The sequence below is a fragment of the Harpegnathos saltator genome, unplaced genomic scaffold (genome assembly GCF_003227715.2).
Source record: "Harpegnathos saltator strain DR-91 unplaced genomic scaffold, Hsal_v8.6 scaffold122, whole genome shotgun sequence".
Classification (NCBI taxonomy): domain Eukaryota; kingdom Metazoa; phylum Arthropoda; class Insecta; order Hymenoptera; family Formicidae; genus Harpegnathos; species Harpegnathos saltator.
In genome coordinates, this window is record NW_020229898.1 from 15,299 (window position 1) to 31,267 (window position 15,969).

Sequence of the window (15,969 nt, forward strand, 5' to 3'; positions counted from 1 at the left end):
TGTCGACGCTTGATCTGATCCCTATGCGGAGCTGCCGGTTGGTTTACCTGCTGCGTTTACAGACCTGTCTGTTCGTTAACATCCGAGGGACGCGGCGCCGGCTACCTGCTCTCGCTCGCCCGCTCGCTCGTAGTAGACGATAGAGACGCCGCACGACGACGAGTTGTCAACCGATGTTTGCGTATGAAAGAATCCGGTCGCCCTCCGCCGTCTTCTCATCCTCCGCTTCCTTGTGCCGTGCGTCCACCACCGCGAGGGGACTGGCGCGCGCGGTCCCTCTACTGTAAACAGCGCGAGCAGCGGAGCAACGGGGAGGACGACGACGACGAGGACGACGATAACGATAACGATAACGACTACGACTACGAATACGATCACGATTACGAAGGGAGCAGCAGCAGCGGCCGCGGCGGCTGACGTGCGCCGGCCACGTGGAAGGCAGCAAGCCTTCGCAGCGAGAGAGCGCACCGAGAGACCGAGCGAGAAAGAGAGGGAGAGAGACAGAGACAGAGAGAGAGAGAGAGAGGGAGAAGGAAGGCAACGGCGCGCGCTTCTTCAGCGCGTCGTTCCTTCCATTAGCAGACGAAAATAATCTCGGAGCACGAGTGAGAGAGGTGTGTTTCCTCGTGTGTGCTGCGAGAGCGCACAGGTTGAGCAGGAACGAAACGTCGACGTTGTTTCGGTCGCAGAGAAAGAGACAGAAGGAGAGAGAGAGAGAGAGAGAGAGAGAGAGAGAGAGAGAGAGAGAGAGAAAGACAGAAGAAGAAAAGATCCGGGAAAAGGAGAGACAGAGAAAGACGAGAAAGAGAGAGAGAGAGAGAGAGAGAGAGAGCAGAGCGGAGGAAAGGACCGTACGAGAGCAGGTCACGTTTCGCGCAGCAGTGTTACTGGATGTGCGCCTCTCGGTGACCGGAACCGCAACGGGACTCATTCCGTGGCAAGGCGCGAGGAGCCGGCGGCGGGGAAGTCGCTCGGTCTCGCTGGCGTCTCGGCCTTCGCCAGCTTCTCCCGCCGCCGAGGAGGAGCGGGCGACGATCAGCTGTTCCACAGGCGCGATCCGGTGCGTCCGGTCTCGACGTCGTCGCGGCGGAGGTTCGTCCGCGCGCGTATTCCGCGTCGGCGGCGGCAGCGGCGGCCGGAAAACCACCTGTTGACGATTTACGCGGCTAAAAATCGAAGCGCGCTCGGCGGAAGCTCCCTTGCGAGCGTCCGCGCCTCGACGGAGGACGATTACGCGTGAGCGTCGCGCCGATAAGCGAGTGTCTCTCTCTCTGTCTCTCTGTCTCTCTCTCTCTCTCTCTTTTGGCCGCTGCGTTGCGTACGCCGCTCGATCGACGGGGCGGAAATTGTGCTTCCAGCGGGGGAACTCGCGCGAGATCTCATCTCCGGTGGCCGCGGAGGACGCCTTTCGGCGTTTTCGGCCCGTTTTCGAGGACTTCGGCTTCCTCGGCACCGACTGTTCTTGAGGACCAAGCGGCTCGCCGCGCTGTAGGACGCAAGCGGAGAAGCAAATCGGAACCAACGAATCCGAGCTGTCACGCCGGGCGGAAGTTCTGTGCGCACAGAAACCGTGTCGATGTGTGAGTGCGTCGACGGTGATAGCTAGTCAAATCGTTAGAATGGGCATTACGTTTCGCGGACTAGATCCTTCGGGAAATCGCGCGCGATCCGAGAACGTGGACGCGGCGCGCAAGGGTTGAGTGACACTTGAACGGCGGTTGAGAGCGCGGGCGAATTAAGAGAGGACTCCTCGGCGCGGCTTATCGCGCTTTTTCCTCCCGCGGTCGTTCCAGCGGTAGTCGGACGTCATCGAGCTTCCGACTCATCGTCGGCACGAGAGAGTACGTTAAGCGCGCGCGCGCGCGCGCTGGTGTGAACGCGCCATTTCTTAACGTTTGCAAACTGCGACGTAGTGGTTGTATTACACGTGTCGGTGCAGCGTTTTACGGAAACGTCGCAACGAGCGAAGGAGCAGAATATTCTTCATCCTCGTCGGGCCTGTGAGAGAGAGAGAGAGAGAGAGAGAGAGAGAGAGAGAGAGAGAGAGAGACGGGAATGAAGTGTTTCGTTGGTGTCTAACGGACGAAAGGAAAAGTGAACAGTTATTTCGGAAAGAAATTTGTCACGTCGACGACAGCCAAGGACAGCATTCGAGAAAGTTTGCAGGCTTCCTCAGCGATATGCTAGGCTCACAGCCAGGGTCTTCGCGTCGCTTGTCTTCGCAGTAGGAAATTCATCTTTGGCCAAATGGTTGCCACATTTAACTACCTGGAATGATGGTATGTTTAGATGTTTTCAAGCTGTAGCTATTTGTACGAAAGTATACAAAAAAAATTCTCACTCTTCCTCACTCTTAATTGGTTCGTAAGGCCATTGGACCGCCGCCGGTGTTGATCGGATCAGATTGAAATTTGCGTCTCTCTCGGGGAAAGCGCGCGGCGATGGGACGTAAGATGAACCTGATTTAGAGCGATCGACTTGATCTTTCTTGCGTTACTACTGCTGAAGAGAGCGGAAGTGATTCACCCTTTCGATTCCATTCACCCGCCATTGCTGTAAATGTAGGCTTTATTTGCGTTTCGTAGAATCATTCCGAGGGCTCCGATGAACACGTTGCTCTCTCTTTTCCATGTACGATGATTGGAATTTTCTCGCCATTAAGCTTAGCGCTCGGTAGTTCAGGGTCATTCACTCCGCTCGAAGTCAACAGTCAGGTAGATCTTTCCTGCACATCGTTATGTTCCAACCGACCCTAAAGGTACGTGTTATTTTTGTTTCGTCGAGCGCGACTCTTCTAAAAGGAGCAAACAACACAGAAGAAAACTCACGTCTCTTCGTTGGCGTTGGAGTCAGCGATAACCGTTTAAAGAAATCGAACGAGGGCCGGATGCTTGAGCGTACGCTATCATAAATTTGATAATATCGTATGAAGGCTGCCGCGGCGAACAACAATGCCGAGAAGGCATCGCGACCGAGCACCGATTTTCCTCGTACAGCGCGACGAGCTAATTCTGTCGCCTGGCCGAAGTCTCGCACGTTCGTTTGTTCGTTCGTTCGTTCGTTCGTTCGTTCGTTCGTTCGTTCGTTCGTTCGTTCGCCCGTTCGTTCATCCGCTCGTTCACTCGCACACGCCTCCCTCTCCCTCTCCCTCTCTCACAATTTTTCCCTCCCGCTCTCTCACGGAGGGAAGCGACTGGGATTGCATGCGCACACGTAGGACAATAGATTGACCGTCGTCTAACGGCATCTCAGCGGTCGAGCGACCGATAATAGAAGCATCCATTGCGCTCCATGTCTCGCGTGCGGACATTCTACGCTTTCTCTCTCTCTCTCTCTCTCTCTCTCTCTCTCTCTCTCTCTCTCTCTCTCTCTCTCTTTTTCACGTTCTCTTCTTTGTCCTTGATACACTGGGTCCGTTGCACTAATGACCGGCTTGCAAGTCCGGCGTTAGTCTGTTAGAAAATATATTTTTCTGCGTGCCTTAACTGGTATTTTAGAGAAGAGAAATCTACCCAGTTTTGGGTTCCTTTATCGTATTGTTTATTGCTTGTCCCCTGCTGACTTAGCGTCTCGACACAACCAATTGCAGGCACAAACTGCTACGTAGAAATTAAGAAATAAGAAAATGTAAGAACGTGAAAACCTTCCACGGAGGTTCGTAGAAGAGTGAGTAAATAAATTCCGTGGATAAATTTAGTAAATGTCATTGCTTGAGTATGCTGGAAATAATGTTGATACTTATCGTTATCAACGAGTGTGGACGTCGAGTCCGGCATGAGCTTCGAGTACGCCCGGGGGGCATGAAAATCCGCGACGCAAAAATCCGCAAGCGGATTCCGTTATCTTCCGCATTTCACCGATGAGTCAAAATTAGTCTAGCGATATTAACGTAACTGTGCTTCCAACGTGGTTTGCCGGGTTCTAGTTCATAGCTATTATCCGTGTAAAGCCAGTTTTCTTGGTGGTCGGTCTGTACGCGCGGTACTTATCGGGAGAATTCCAATTTGTACGATCCTTTAATTACCGTTTCTAATTCAGTCGAATTAAGCGCGCGCATTAAGTCGGCGCATTAATCTCCAGCTGAAGTCGCGTGCGCAGTAAACATCGCGTTTATTCGCGTCACTTAGAGCTCAATTAACATTAACCCGAGGAACACACCTTACGATCGCGAATGCCGCCAGAGGAACACCGCTGAATCGAACATTCGATTGTTTAAGCGTGTACTCGTACTTGTTTGCACAAAGCCCTCTCGCACACCCACGGAAGCTCCAAACATTCTCTCGCGACCGACGAAAATATGTATCCATCGGAACAATATCTGGCTTTTATTGTAATCGGCTTTCAAATGAAAATTGCTAAGGCAGACGTCACAGAGAGTGAAGAAAGAGAGAGAGAGAGAGAGAGAGAGAGAGAGAGAGAGAGAGAGAGAGGGAAGAGTCGTAGGAGCAAATTGCGGGGGTTGTTTTCAGCGCGCGCGATGACGCGGGTGGTGGCGTGGCATTCCGATTTCCGGCGTGTCATAACGGGGGATTAAACCCCACACGAACAAATCAACGAACGAACGAACAAACGAGGGATAGTTCCATTCGTTCGTTCGTTCGTTCGTTCGTTCGTTCGTTCGTTCGTTCGTTCGATCGTTCGTTCGTTCGTTCGTTTGTTCGTTAGACCGACCGACAGCCTCATGGCTGTGCGTCGGAATTATTTATACCACTTGATTACGCGCTGCGTTGTGCGTCGAAGCAACCAACGGAAACGAACAAGCCGGCGATGGAACGGAGCGCGTTATGCGAACGGAGGCCTTCGGTGCTGCGTCTCCTCGTCGGTGCGTGCACGAATCTCTCGCTCTATCAGCGATCGATGCGACGTTGCCGTGGACGGTGTAGGGCCGTTATCGGGAAAGTCAGGAGCGCGCGATAACGAGGACGAGAACGAATCGCTGTTGATGCGTAGTGACATTGAGGAAAGTCAGCGTATCTCTCTTTCCTCTTTCTTGCCCCTTCTCTCTGTGTCCTTCTTTCTTTCTTTCTCTCTGTCTCTGTCTCGCTCGATCCACCCGACGCGTCTGAGTATTATTCCTCCGTGGAATTCCGCTCCGGCCTTGAGATATTCTTTTAATACCGCAGGAGACTCGCGCATATCGATGCTACTACGTGCGTATCTTCGTATCGGACGCACGAAACTGATTCATGCGTGCGTACGTATCGACACGTGCAAAGTTCAAGAGGGAATTACTGCCGTCCGCGACGTGAGCTGCACGTCTCGGCGACTCGCGGTTCAATTTGGCGATATCTCGCGTTATAATCTCGCACAATGGCGATCGCGGCCGGATGACGCGTCGAATTCAAGTTTAAAATATAATGTTTCAATCAAATGATTCTAAACAAAAAACCCAAAGTTTTGCCAATTCCTTTTTTTTTCCGTCTTTATTTTAGTAAGATTTTGTAAAGTTTTTTAAGACCTGTTTTTTTTTCTTTATTCCTTCACATACAATATGATGTAGAAACGGTTGAGAACGACATTATTGGCTGAAAGGAGAAAGGGTTTCGTATAGCATTCCTGCCCCAATAACGAACTCATTGTTGAGTTAAGAATGGAACTTTCGAGTCATCAGTTATCGATAATCATTTATAAAGAAAAGTCTGACATTGTAACTAACATTGTGTAAAATTCTAAAACATTCTAAAATATATCCTTCTCAAATATATCCATGAAAGTGGCAATCGTTATTTGTAAATAGGTATCATTATTCATAGGTAGATACAACTTCGGTCTCTCATTAGCCGCGTAGTTCAGTAGAACAAAGTGATCAGAGAGCGCTAAGTGATATTGTCTGTGACTGGAGCATTCTTTTAGATTCTTCGTAGACCCAGAAGTATTTATCAGTCAGGAGCGAGATTCAGTGGAAATTCTAGTAATGTTGTCCAACTGTTGAGTCTCCTGAATGGAGCCATTGGCTAACCAATAGACGATCGACACGTTCCAGACGAAAGGTCATTCTTTGTTTGTTAGCCCTTTCCCTACCTAACACTAGTTCGTGCAAAACAAAAAGTTCATACCTGCCTCAGTTGGGTTCAGTTAAGTCAGTGAGCGGCTGTTCAGGTCATTTAGTAGTAAGTTCTGGTCAACGAAGGGTATCAGTCGCAGTAGTAGATGAGACTCGTGCGAGAATAGACCACATATGTGTAACAAGCGGCGATCCCATCAGTTCACTGTGATCCGAATTTACTTTGGAAAGGAGAGCGAGTGTTCGCGAGCTGCATACACCATCGATATTCTTGCTTTGTAAGTACATAGTTGTAAGTGTGCGTCCCTGCTAATTACGGTTTTCCACTTTGCGCTAATGACGATCCTTCTATCTGGACGGCTCCAAGTAGGTGCAGAATCCGTGCGTGTGTCTTGCGTCTGGGCGCGATTCCACCGATGTGAACTCGGAAACTGGCTTAAAGAAAATTAAAAATTAATAATATAGAATTTCTGATATGACGCCAAAACGGTATTTCCGCTATTTCTTAAGACGGCCTCAAGACGGCCAACGGGAATTCGGTAGAGAATTTTTCACACGACTAAAACGCTAAAACGGTATTTGAACGTATAATTGAAAAATGCTGTATCTTCGAACCGGTTCGCAGGTGCAAACGAAATTAAAAGAAATACAAATGACTCGTTTTGAGATGTCTCAAGAAATAGCGCTGCCGACGTTCCACGTTTTCGAAAAAGCGGCCTCGCGAACTTCTCGATTTGGATCACGAAAATACACTCGGCGACCTTGATTGTGTTATTAGGCTACGTTTTAAACGAGAGAGCCCGGCGTCTCTCTCGCTCCGCGGTTCTGTCGATTCAGTCTCCCGCGTGTGTCCGTAAAAGATATATTTAGCCTTCGCGTCGGAGACGAGGCGACGGTGCAGCGGCGGGGCGACGACGAGGAAAGAAAGAAACATGCACGAGCAGTGCCGCGAAGTGTGCGCGCGGCCAGAAGAGAGCCCGTCCGAAATAATCGTGATTCGTGACTCGTGCGCCGCCGCGCGTTAATACCGTGCCTCAGGACGCGGCGGATGCGCGATGACGCGTATCGAGACGCGCGGCCGAATACGTGACCGCACCGATACGCACTCATTCGTCGCCTCATTCAGCGGCTCTCTCCTCTCCCCCCCTCTCTCTCTCTCTCTCTCTCTCTCTCTCCCTCTCTCTCCCTCTCCCTCCCTCTCTCTCTCTCTCTCTCTCTCCGCCTTTGGGAGCTCTCTTTTCCTCGTAGCTCGCGACATTAGTCCGCGTGTAAGCGCTTTTTTTCTCGCATTTCGCTCGCCTCCTCTCGAGCTAACTTTGATCGCCTCTCTATTTTTACGCGCGTCTCTCTCTCTCTCTCTCTCTCTCTCTCTCACTCATCATTTTCATACGAAGATTGTGGCAAAATCCGCGCGAAAATATATCGCGAATGCAGACTTGTAAACGAGTTCTGCTCCGCTTCACGTAGACTGCCGCGCATCGCGGAAGAGACTCTGCGCGACGATCGGTATGAGCACGTGAAAATTAATGGCTCGACGGGGCCGCGTCATCGATTGCGGCGTCGTTTCCTCCGTCACGTCGCCGAGACGCGACGAGGAGGCAGGAAAGAAGCCGCCTTCGGCGCGCAACCGGCTCCCCGCGCGAATCGCGGCGCTTTACGAGCCGATGAGCCCCGTGTGGCGACTCCAACTAATTTCCAGCGTGACGAAAAGCCGTTCCGGCCATGAATTCCCGCGCGAGCGCCGTGTCCAGAAATACCGAGCGCTCGGGAATTTCTGGTTTCAGTTTTCTGGACTTTGGCCATGCCGCGCGCGCTCGCGCTCGCGCTCCTCGCGTCCGGTAACGGAGATATTTCGAGTGAGGGAGCGAGAGGAGGAAGGAGGAGAGAATCGAGGCGGCGGGGGCGGCGCGGTCGCGCGCCTCCTTGACGCGTCGTTTCGCGATAGCTCCCACTTTCACGAAGATCGGCCGAATTCATTATTCGCGCACGTCTCCCGCGCATCGCCGCGCTTATTTATACAGAGAACGCCTCGAGACTCTCTCGCGTCTCGGACCTCGGGGCTCTCTTTGACGAAACGTTTGGCGCGGAAATCGGTTTTTGACGAAGATTTCGTCATCATCGAAGCATCAGCTTTTGTACCTATCGGCGAGGGAAATGCATGGGGTCGTTAGGCACGTACCTATATTTTTAGGTGGCAAACGGCTAGTGACAGTTACGGTCACACATACGTATATTTTAAATCCGTGGAAAATTTGCAGGTAAAGAGCGCCAAAGTCGGTCAGCCCACGTAGGTCGTTGCGTGAGAATTATACGCTGTACTGTTGCCCGCACGTTTTCCTTCTCTCCCTTCATTCGAATGAATCGCGTTAACGTGTGTCACGTGGCTCGCCTGTTTGGATAACGCTTCATCCATCTTTGAAATTGTTCAGGCCGGAATCATGCGGACCCTTGATTAGAATACGAAAAAAAGAGAGAATACCACATTAACGCGAATCAAGACTCGGCTATTTATTTTTTAGATAACGCTTTATCCATCTTCGAACTCTCGTGCAGGTAAAAATCGGACCCTTGGACAAAATGAGAAGAAAGAGGGAGAACGATCATATTAACGCGTATCGCAGCTCGGTTGTATTATTTAAATAATGCCTTATTCATCTTTGATATCTTGCGGGTCGTGCGCACCCCGTGCGAACGAAAAAAAGTCAAACCAGAAAAGAGAACCACAAATGTGTCATTCGTCCGTCTCGCAGTTAGAAATTGCGCTCGTTGAAATTTACAAGCGCGCCGAGGAGAGAGACTATCGACTATCTTGATCCAGGAGCCCGCGAACGTAATTTCGACGCTCCTGCGAGAGAAATCCGGACAATATTTCCGCGCGGCGGTCGATCTCTCTCACGAGCCGCGCGATATATCTCGGTCCATGCGCGAGGCGCTAAAGCGGCAGCTCGTCTTTAAATCAAATCGAGAACGGCCGCGGTGCGCGCATAGCTGGCGTGGCTGGTGTTGCGAAAGCGCGGAGTCGTAAAGACGCATTATTGGCTCTCTTTCTCTCCGCGCCGCCGCTCCGTCTTCCTTTTTCTCTCCCCTCGCTTGCGAGCCCGTAGGTGACGAGGGGTGCGATAGAAACGGGTTGCGAGGGTGCGGGGTTGCGAGTGCGGCGGACTACAGGGCGAGAGGGAGCACGGGCGACAGGGGGGAGGGGGGCCGAGAGCAGGAGGTGGTAGTGGCGGAGGAGGTGGACGAGAAACTCGCTCTTATGGCGAGGGGCTCGGCAGGTTCGCCTTTCCTTCTCGCCAGGACTTGGGCACCGAGGGAACGAGAAACAGAGAGAGGGAGAGAGAGAGAGAGAGGGCGAAAGAGGGTTACGGCTGTGAGCGAGAGGGGGAGAGGGAGGGAAAGAGAGAGAGAGAGAGAGAGGGAGAGAGAGAGAGGGAGAGAGAGAGAGAGAGGGGGGAGAGAGATATGTATATATATAGAGTCAGACAGAGAGAGGGTGGCGGAGGGTCGTCGAGCTTACGGAGGGTGGAGGACGCGTAAAACCTCCGGCCGCAGATCGATAGGAAGGTCGGAGGTGTGTCGTGTCTGTTAGACTTTGGCCTGAACTCGCGCTCGACTACGTATACCTACCTACCCACCCACCCACCCACCCACCCACCCACCTACCTACCTACCTACCTACCTACCTACCTACCTACCTACCTACCTACCTATCTACCTATCTACCTATCTATCTACCTACCGAGCCCACCGAGTCCACACGTATCGCCTTGTCGCGCGTTTACCTCGCGCGCGCGCAGGTCCTGACCGGCAGGGGAGAAGCGGTGATCGAATTTGCAAATTCGCGGCTCGTTGAGTCCTCCTCCCGGACCGACCGTCTGGCGATCCTCCAAGACGCCTAACGGCTCTCGCGACGCGATTGCGTCCGAAGACCGGTCTTGCCTCGTCCGGCGATCTGCGTTGAGGCTCAATTTTCGAAAATCCCGTCACAAGAGTTGTTGCGAGGGGACATATTTCGCAGGGATTTCTCATTCGCACAAGCGAGACGTGACTCTCGTCTTTTCGACCGGGCGGCTCTTGCGCGGGGAGAGCGCGACGTATATTTCGAGGGATGATGAATAAATCGAGATATCAAGTGAGACAGAGAGAGAGAGAGAGAGAGAGAGAGAGAGAGAGAGCGCTTTTGGAGGGTACGATCGGATATGTCGCATAGCGGCAGAAACGATGAGATTTTAGTCAGGATAATTGAGCCTGCGGACTTGGATTGTTTGCGTCATCGTAAGACAATAATAATTACGGATACTCGCGTAGTGTGCTGTCTGGTCGAGTTATATCCTCGGTACGGCTTCCGTAATACTAAATCGATAACGCCGTATCGCCGGCTATATTCGCAAATACGCGTGTACTTTGTACTTTCTTGGTATTTCAAGCGAGTGACTCGCGTATGACGTGACCCGCATTCCGCAGCGACGAATTAATAACGGAGAGACCTATAATTAGCCCGATATTCGTCTCGCGAATCATAGATTTCCAGTCGACGCCAGCAAAGTTGACCGGTGAGATTCTCCCTGCCGAAATCACGCGCGAATCACGCTTCTCGTTTCTTTCTTCCGTGTACGCACGATCAATCTCGCTCCCTCCCGGCGTAACGAAAAGGCGTCGCCCTCTCGGAGGGCCTTCCGATTAATCTTTATCCCCGATCGGATGCGTTCGCATGATCTCGCGGGCCCAGGACGCGCATTACAAATGGTAACCGAGGATTCGTAACGAGAGCCGTATCGGGAACGACGGCGTAACGGAACGGCTGTAAATCATCCGCCGCCCCGTACTCTTTCGCAATTAAATTGCAACTCGCGCGCGTGTGCACATTTTGAAGGGAAACGTATCACCCGCGAGGGGCGGCTGTAAATCACGGGGAGTTAATAAAGCTGGGTGCGGTGGCCTTGTGCGTTTCCTCCGCCGTAAGGAGGCACTCGCAAGAAATTCGACGGCTATCCCTCTAGCGTATCCATGTGTGTGTCCGTGTCCGTGAGTTATCGCCCAAATTGGCGGGATATCAGGGTGGGCAAGGGGGAGGATTACGGATTAAAATGGCGTTTATTTCCCGCTATTAACTCGTCGCGCGCGCGCGCGCGCGCGCGCGACGACTCGCCATTCGGAGGTCCGAGAAAGATCCGCGCGGGATTTTCCCTGACGCGGCGTATTTTCCGACTGGAGTCCCAAAAATTGTCTCAGAATTGAGATCACTGAATCGCGCGGCGGCAATCGAAGCGAAAGTACGGAGAATCCCACTTGTGCAGCGGATCTCTGTCGCGCATTCGGCAAAATAAAAAAAAAGACAGAAATAAAATTCCGACGTAGCATGAAGAGCAGGAAAATGGCGGAAGAACTTTGGCACTCCCGCTTGGAGTCGCGTTTTCGAGACGTCACATGTCGAACTTGAATCTCCGTATTGGGGAATCGGACTGGACATCCCGATTCGAAATTTTTCATATGCTGGGAGCCTCGCGCACGACGACGTATGTGCGGCTGCGAGGACTCGATGCGAGCCGGGGGACGCTCGTCAGGGTCTCATTATGCGTCCATTGTACCGCTGCACGTTCCGCCGGCGTGGTTACTCGTCATCGACGGCTGCGATCCAAATGAGAACGCGAAGACGAAAGAGAGAGAGAGAGAGAGGGAGAGAGAGAGAGGGAGGGCGGAAGAGAGCGATCGCCGTCCGTGCGCCGCTTCGATCGCCTCGGCAAACTTTTCGCGCGGCGTGACAAAGACTTAAAGACAACTCTCGCATCGGAAGTTGGCTCTCGCGGGCTCGAAAGTTCGCCGAGATCGAACGCCAACGATTCCCGTCCTTCGTCCTACGTGCCGTCTGATCCTCACCCTTCTCGCCTACTCTCTTTCCCTCTCGCTGAGCGACCCTATGAGGAACTTCGCGAGCGCGCGTCAATTTTCACGCAACGCAACCCTTCGCCAGTTGACATGCGAATGTAAACCCTCTCTCTTTCTCTCTCTCTCTCTCTCTCTCTCTCTCTCTCTCTTTTTTTTCTCTGTCTCTCCGTGTCGATGCGAGCAAAGACGGAGGGCGAAGGAGGCCGAAGGAATCGATATCTCGCGGCGACGCGTCCCAAAAGTCGATGCTCCATACTCGTTTAACCCTTCGCTCGCGTTTGCTCGTTTTGACGTATATTGTACAGGGTGTCGCGGGAAACGCGAGCCTCCTCGCGATCGCCGGTCGTTCTCGGAAGGCAACCCTCCTCGTCTAGCAGCGAGCACTGTACGAAGCGAAAACAGAGACTACGCCGGGCGAAGCGCGTGAGTGATGTAGGTGACCTGCCGTTGAATTAAACATCGCTTCCAACTTCCGGAAAGATAGTCGCGCGCGCTGTTCGCGAGCGTTGATAACACCGGCGTTGAAGATACGTGTAGAGACTTCGCCGTTGAATTGTCCCTCGCTACCGTCGCCGCCCCGCTGCTGCAAAGTCGCGCGTTACGTAATTCGACGGGAAGAAGAAAAAAGAACGGTATTTCGTAACGACGCGGCTCGTGTGATTGAAAGCTACCGGAGACAGAGAGGTATTATTCATCCGTCTGCGCCGGGAGAGCGACCGATCGACGCGTGGAATTATCGCAAAGCCGTTCGCACGGGCGTGTTACGTAAAGCAAAGGTCCTGCAGCTCCGCGCAAAAGTCGCTCCTCCGTCCGCGAGAGTGGGCGACCCGTCGTCGCCGACGCGCTGCTTTTAATCAGTCACCGAGAGGCGAGATCGCGACGATGAATAAAGAATCGTCGTGAATAATTAAGCGGCCGTCTTCCCCGGCTTCGCCTCTCTCGCGGACGGTGTACCTCGTTTCACGACGCGCGAATCAGCCGCTCCGAAGCGCCGCGGCAAGTTTGCTCGCACAGCAAGCTCGCGGCGTCGTTGCAACGCGCGCAGCGCTGCGCAGCGCGTTTCCAACTCGTACTCCAACTCGTGGTAATAATTCGCAGAATGACCAGCCATGGCCGGCGAAACCCGGCCGTTATTAATCCACCGATGCTGGATGTTGTCGATTTTAACGCGGGACTCGTATTTACACACGTCCCTTGGTTTTACGCGGGAGAAGATCTCGAATTACCGTAATAATATGCGGCGCGCATCTCTCTCGCGAATTCGATATCGAATTTTTACGAACGCACGCGAAAAAGTGCTCATCGCGCGCGCGTCAAAGAGAAGAGAAGAGAGAGAGAGAGAGAGAGAGAGAGAGAGAGAGAGAGAGAATGAGCGAGAGGTGAGGGGGAGATAAATGCAATATAAATGTCGCGATTGCGTAATAAACGTTATTCATTATCGCGCAATATCGCAGCGGCAAATCCCCGGCAAACGTAAATAAAATATCACGAGGCGGTCGTTATTTTCGAAGCACCCTCTCCCTGCGTCCGCCTTCAATTTCTACTGTTTATCTTAATCTTTGGTCTCATCGATGTTTGATGTGCGGATTCCACTCCATTCGATGATTTAAATTTTCTTGATACGCGACAGCAATTTTTGCGCCTCTTTCTCGTAAATTTCGCAATGCTTCAATTTTTCTCTACTTTCATTAGGTGTGTGAATTAATTCGGTTCATCTGGCGGTCGGTCAATTGCTGTACTATGCAATTTTCTAACCTCTAATGTCTGCGAAAGGCTTTATTTTTTAGTTTTGATATCTGGCAATAATATTCAGTTGATAAACTGCTCGTAGAAGCTTATGGTGAAAGTGCTCCCACCGATAAATCATGCAGAGAATGGTTTCGACGTTTCAAAAGTGATGATTTCAATGTCGATGACAAACCTCGTCCAGGTCAGCCGAAGAAGTTCGAGGACGAGGAATTGCAGGCGCTAATCGACGAAGATCCGTGTCAATTGCAACATGAGCTCGCGCGATTGTTGAATATTGATCGATCAACAATTTCTGTGCGTTTGGCAGCCATGGAAAAGATTTACAAAGAAGGAAGATAGGTGCCATACGAACCGAAAGAGACATCGAGAAGCCATATCTGAAATCTTGCTTGCCAGGCAAAAAAGAAAAGGTTTTTTGCATCGTATTGTGACTGGAGACGAGAAATGGATATATTTCGATAATCCCAAACGAACGAAATCCATTAGCGACCCAGGAAGGAAAGCGCCATCCACATCGATACCAAAGCGGAATATTCACGACAAGAAAGTAATATTCTGTACATGGTGGGACCAGAAGGGTGTAGTGATCATGAACTATTAACACACTGCATGCGGGTATATTTCGCCGCGGACTTACGCGTTTTTTCGTGAATTTCGCGGGAGTTTGGTCATTCAGTAAAATCGCAAATAAATCGATAACTACTTCGTTTTTCTCAACGAAACTTTGTTCATTTTACACTTAAATATATGCTGTACGATTATTTAAAAAAAAAACGACATTTTTTTTCAATAAGTAAATATAGAATAGTGAACTAAAAATGAGGGGAAAATAGACAATTTTTAATTTTACTATTTATTCAAAAATATTTTTTCATAACTCGACAAACTAAACTTCTAGAAAGAAACAATGGAAATCGTTGCCTAGCAACACAAACACCATACACACTTGCAATGCCCATCGTATTTATACGATACCCGCTCTCCAGCACAAATCTACTAAATACGTGCTTTTACGTGACCCGCGCTCTAGTGACAGACTGCAAAAAACGTAAAAGTACGTTTCCCGCATGCAATGTGTTAAAACAGAGTCAAACCATCACTGCCGAACTTTACCAACAACAATTGATCTGTTTAAACAACGCATTGAAGAATAAGCGGCCGGAATATGCAAAGAGAGAACGACAAAGTGATCTTCCAGCACGATAACGCTCGCCCACATGTTGGAAAGATTGTGAAGGCCACCTTGGAAGCACCTGTTTGAGACGGTTTACCTCACCCGGCGTATTCATCAAACATTGCTCCATCCAATTATCACTTGTTCAGATCGACGGCACACGGGCTTTCGGACCAGCACTTCAACAATTACGAAGAAATAGAGAAATGACTCGCTTCGAAGGACGAGTCGTTTTTCCGTCACGGAATGCAACAACTGCCAGACAAATGATAAAAAATAATAGCAAGCGATGGCAAATACTTTGATTACTTTTTCACGTTTTTTCATACTAAAGTCTTTTCTTGGAAGAAAAAAAACGGACCGAATTAATTCACACACCTAATATCTTTGTTGCGCTTGAGGGAAATTTTCCCCCCGGAGCGCCCGATGAATTATCCTATCACCCTCCTCCACCCAGCCGTCCGTCGGCATCCGTCGAGACCCTATAGTGGACAAATAGCTCTTGCACGAGTGCCGGCGGCTTTATTATAGTAATTCCGCTGAATGTTTAATCGGGCCTCGCGGACGCGGGCGTGTCATCGCGAGCTCTCGCGATACGAAATCCCGATTACGTCGCTCACGAGCGGCCTGCATGTTGCAGTTCTTTCCGAGAACAGTCACGGGCGTAAGTCGGGTATCACGCTGTTTGTTCAATAATCAATTCGACGCCCCGGATCCGGCGCCCCGAGTTGCGCCGGGGTGCTGAAATATTTTGCACGAAGGCTCTCTCGCGCGCGCACGGCAGCGGCAACGGCAACGGCGGCGGCGGCGGCGGCGGCAGCCCCGCATGTCGGTGTCCCGAGCTTGCAAGTTCCAGAATTTATCGCCACGGTGAAAAGCGCCGCTGCAGCCTCGAGAGCGCCACGGCGGTTGCAGCCCCGATCGATCTGCCGCTCTTCCTCTCGCGCGCGCTTCCCGCCTTGGCGAGTCTCCGAAAAATCGCGCTCTCATTCCCTTCGTCTGCCGCATTCGCCGCAGCCGGGCCGCTTGAGGACAGACGGCGGCGAGTGAGGAAGCCCCAAGTCGAATTTCGGTTTGTACGGCTGCTGGTACCGCCAGCCCCCGCGAGCCTGAGGGAAGCTACCGCGAGAGAGTATCTCCAAGCACCACGCACGCG

General features: G+C 51.5%; 1 protein-coding gene across 5 annotated transcripts in view; it reads left to right on the plus strand.

Moving 5' to 3' along the window:
• Nucleotides 1-791: 791 nt before the first annotated feature.
• Nucleotides 792-15,969, plus strand: part of LOC105180868 (neurogenic protein mastermind) — a 94,729-nt gene continuing 79,551 nt past the window's right edge. For 2 of the 5 annotated variants that reach the window (XM_025306078.1, XM_025306082.1), the window contains exon 1: nt 792-2,279. In XM_025306078.1, coding sequence (XP_025161863.1) covers nt 2,274-2,279 — 6 coding nt within the window. In that variant the 5' untranslated portion in view covers nt 792-2,273. The remainder of the gene's footprint in view (nt 2,280-15,969) is intronic. The other 3 variants (XM_025306084.1, XM_025306085.1, XM_019840362.2) reach the window with 3 other exon arrangements.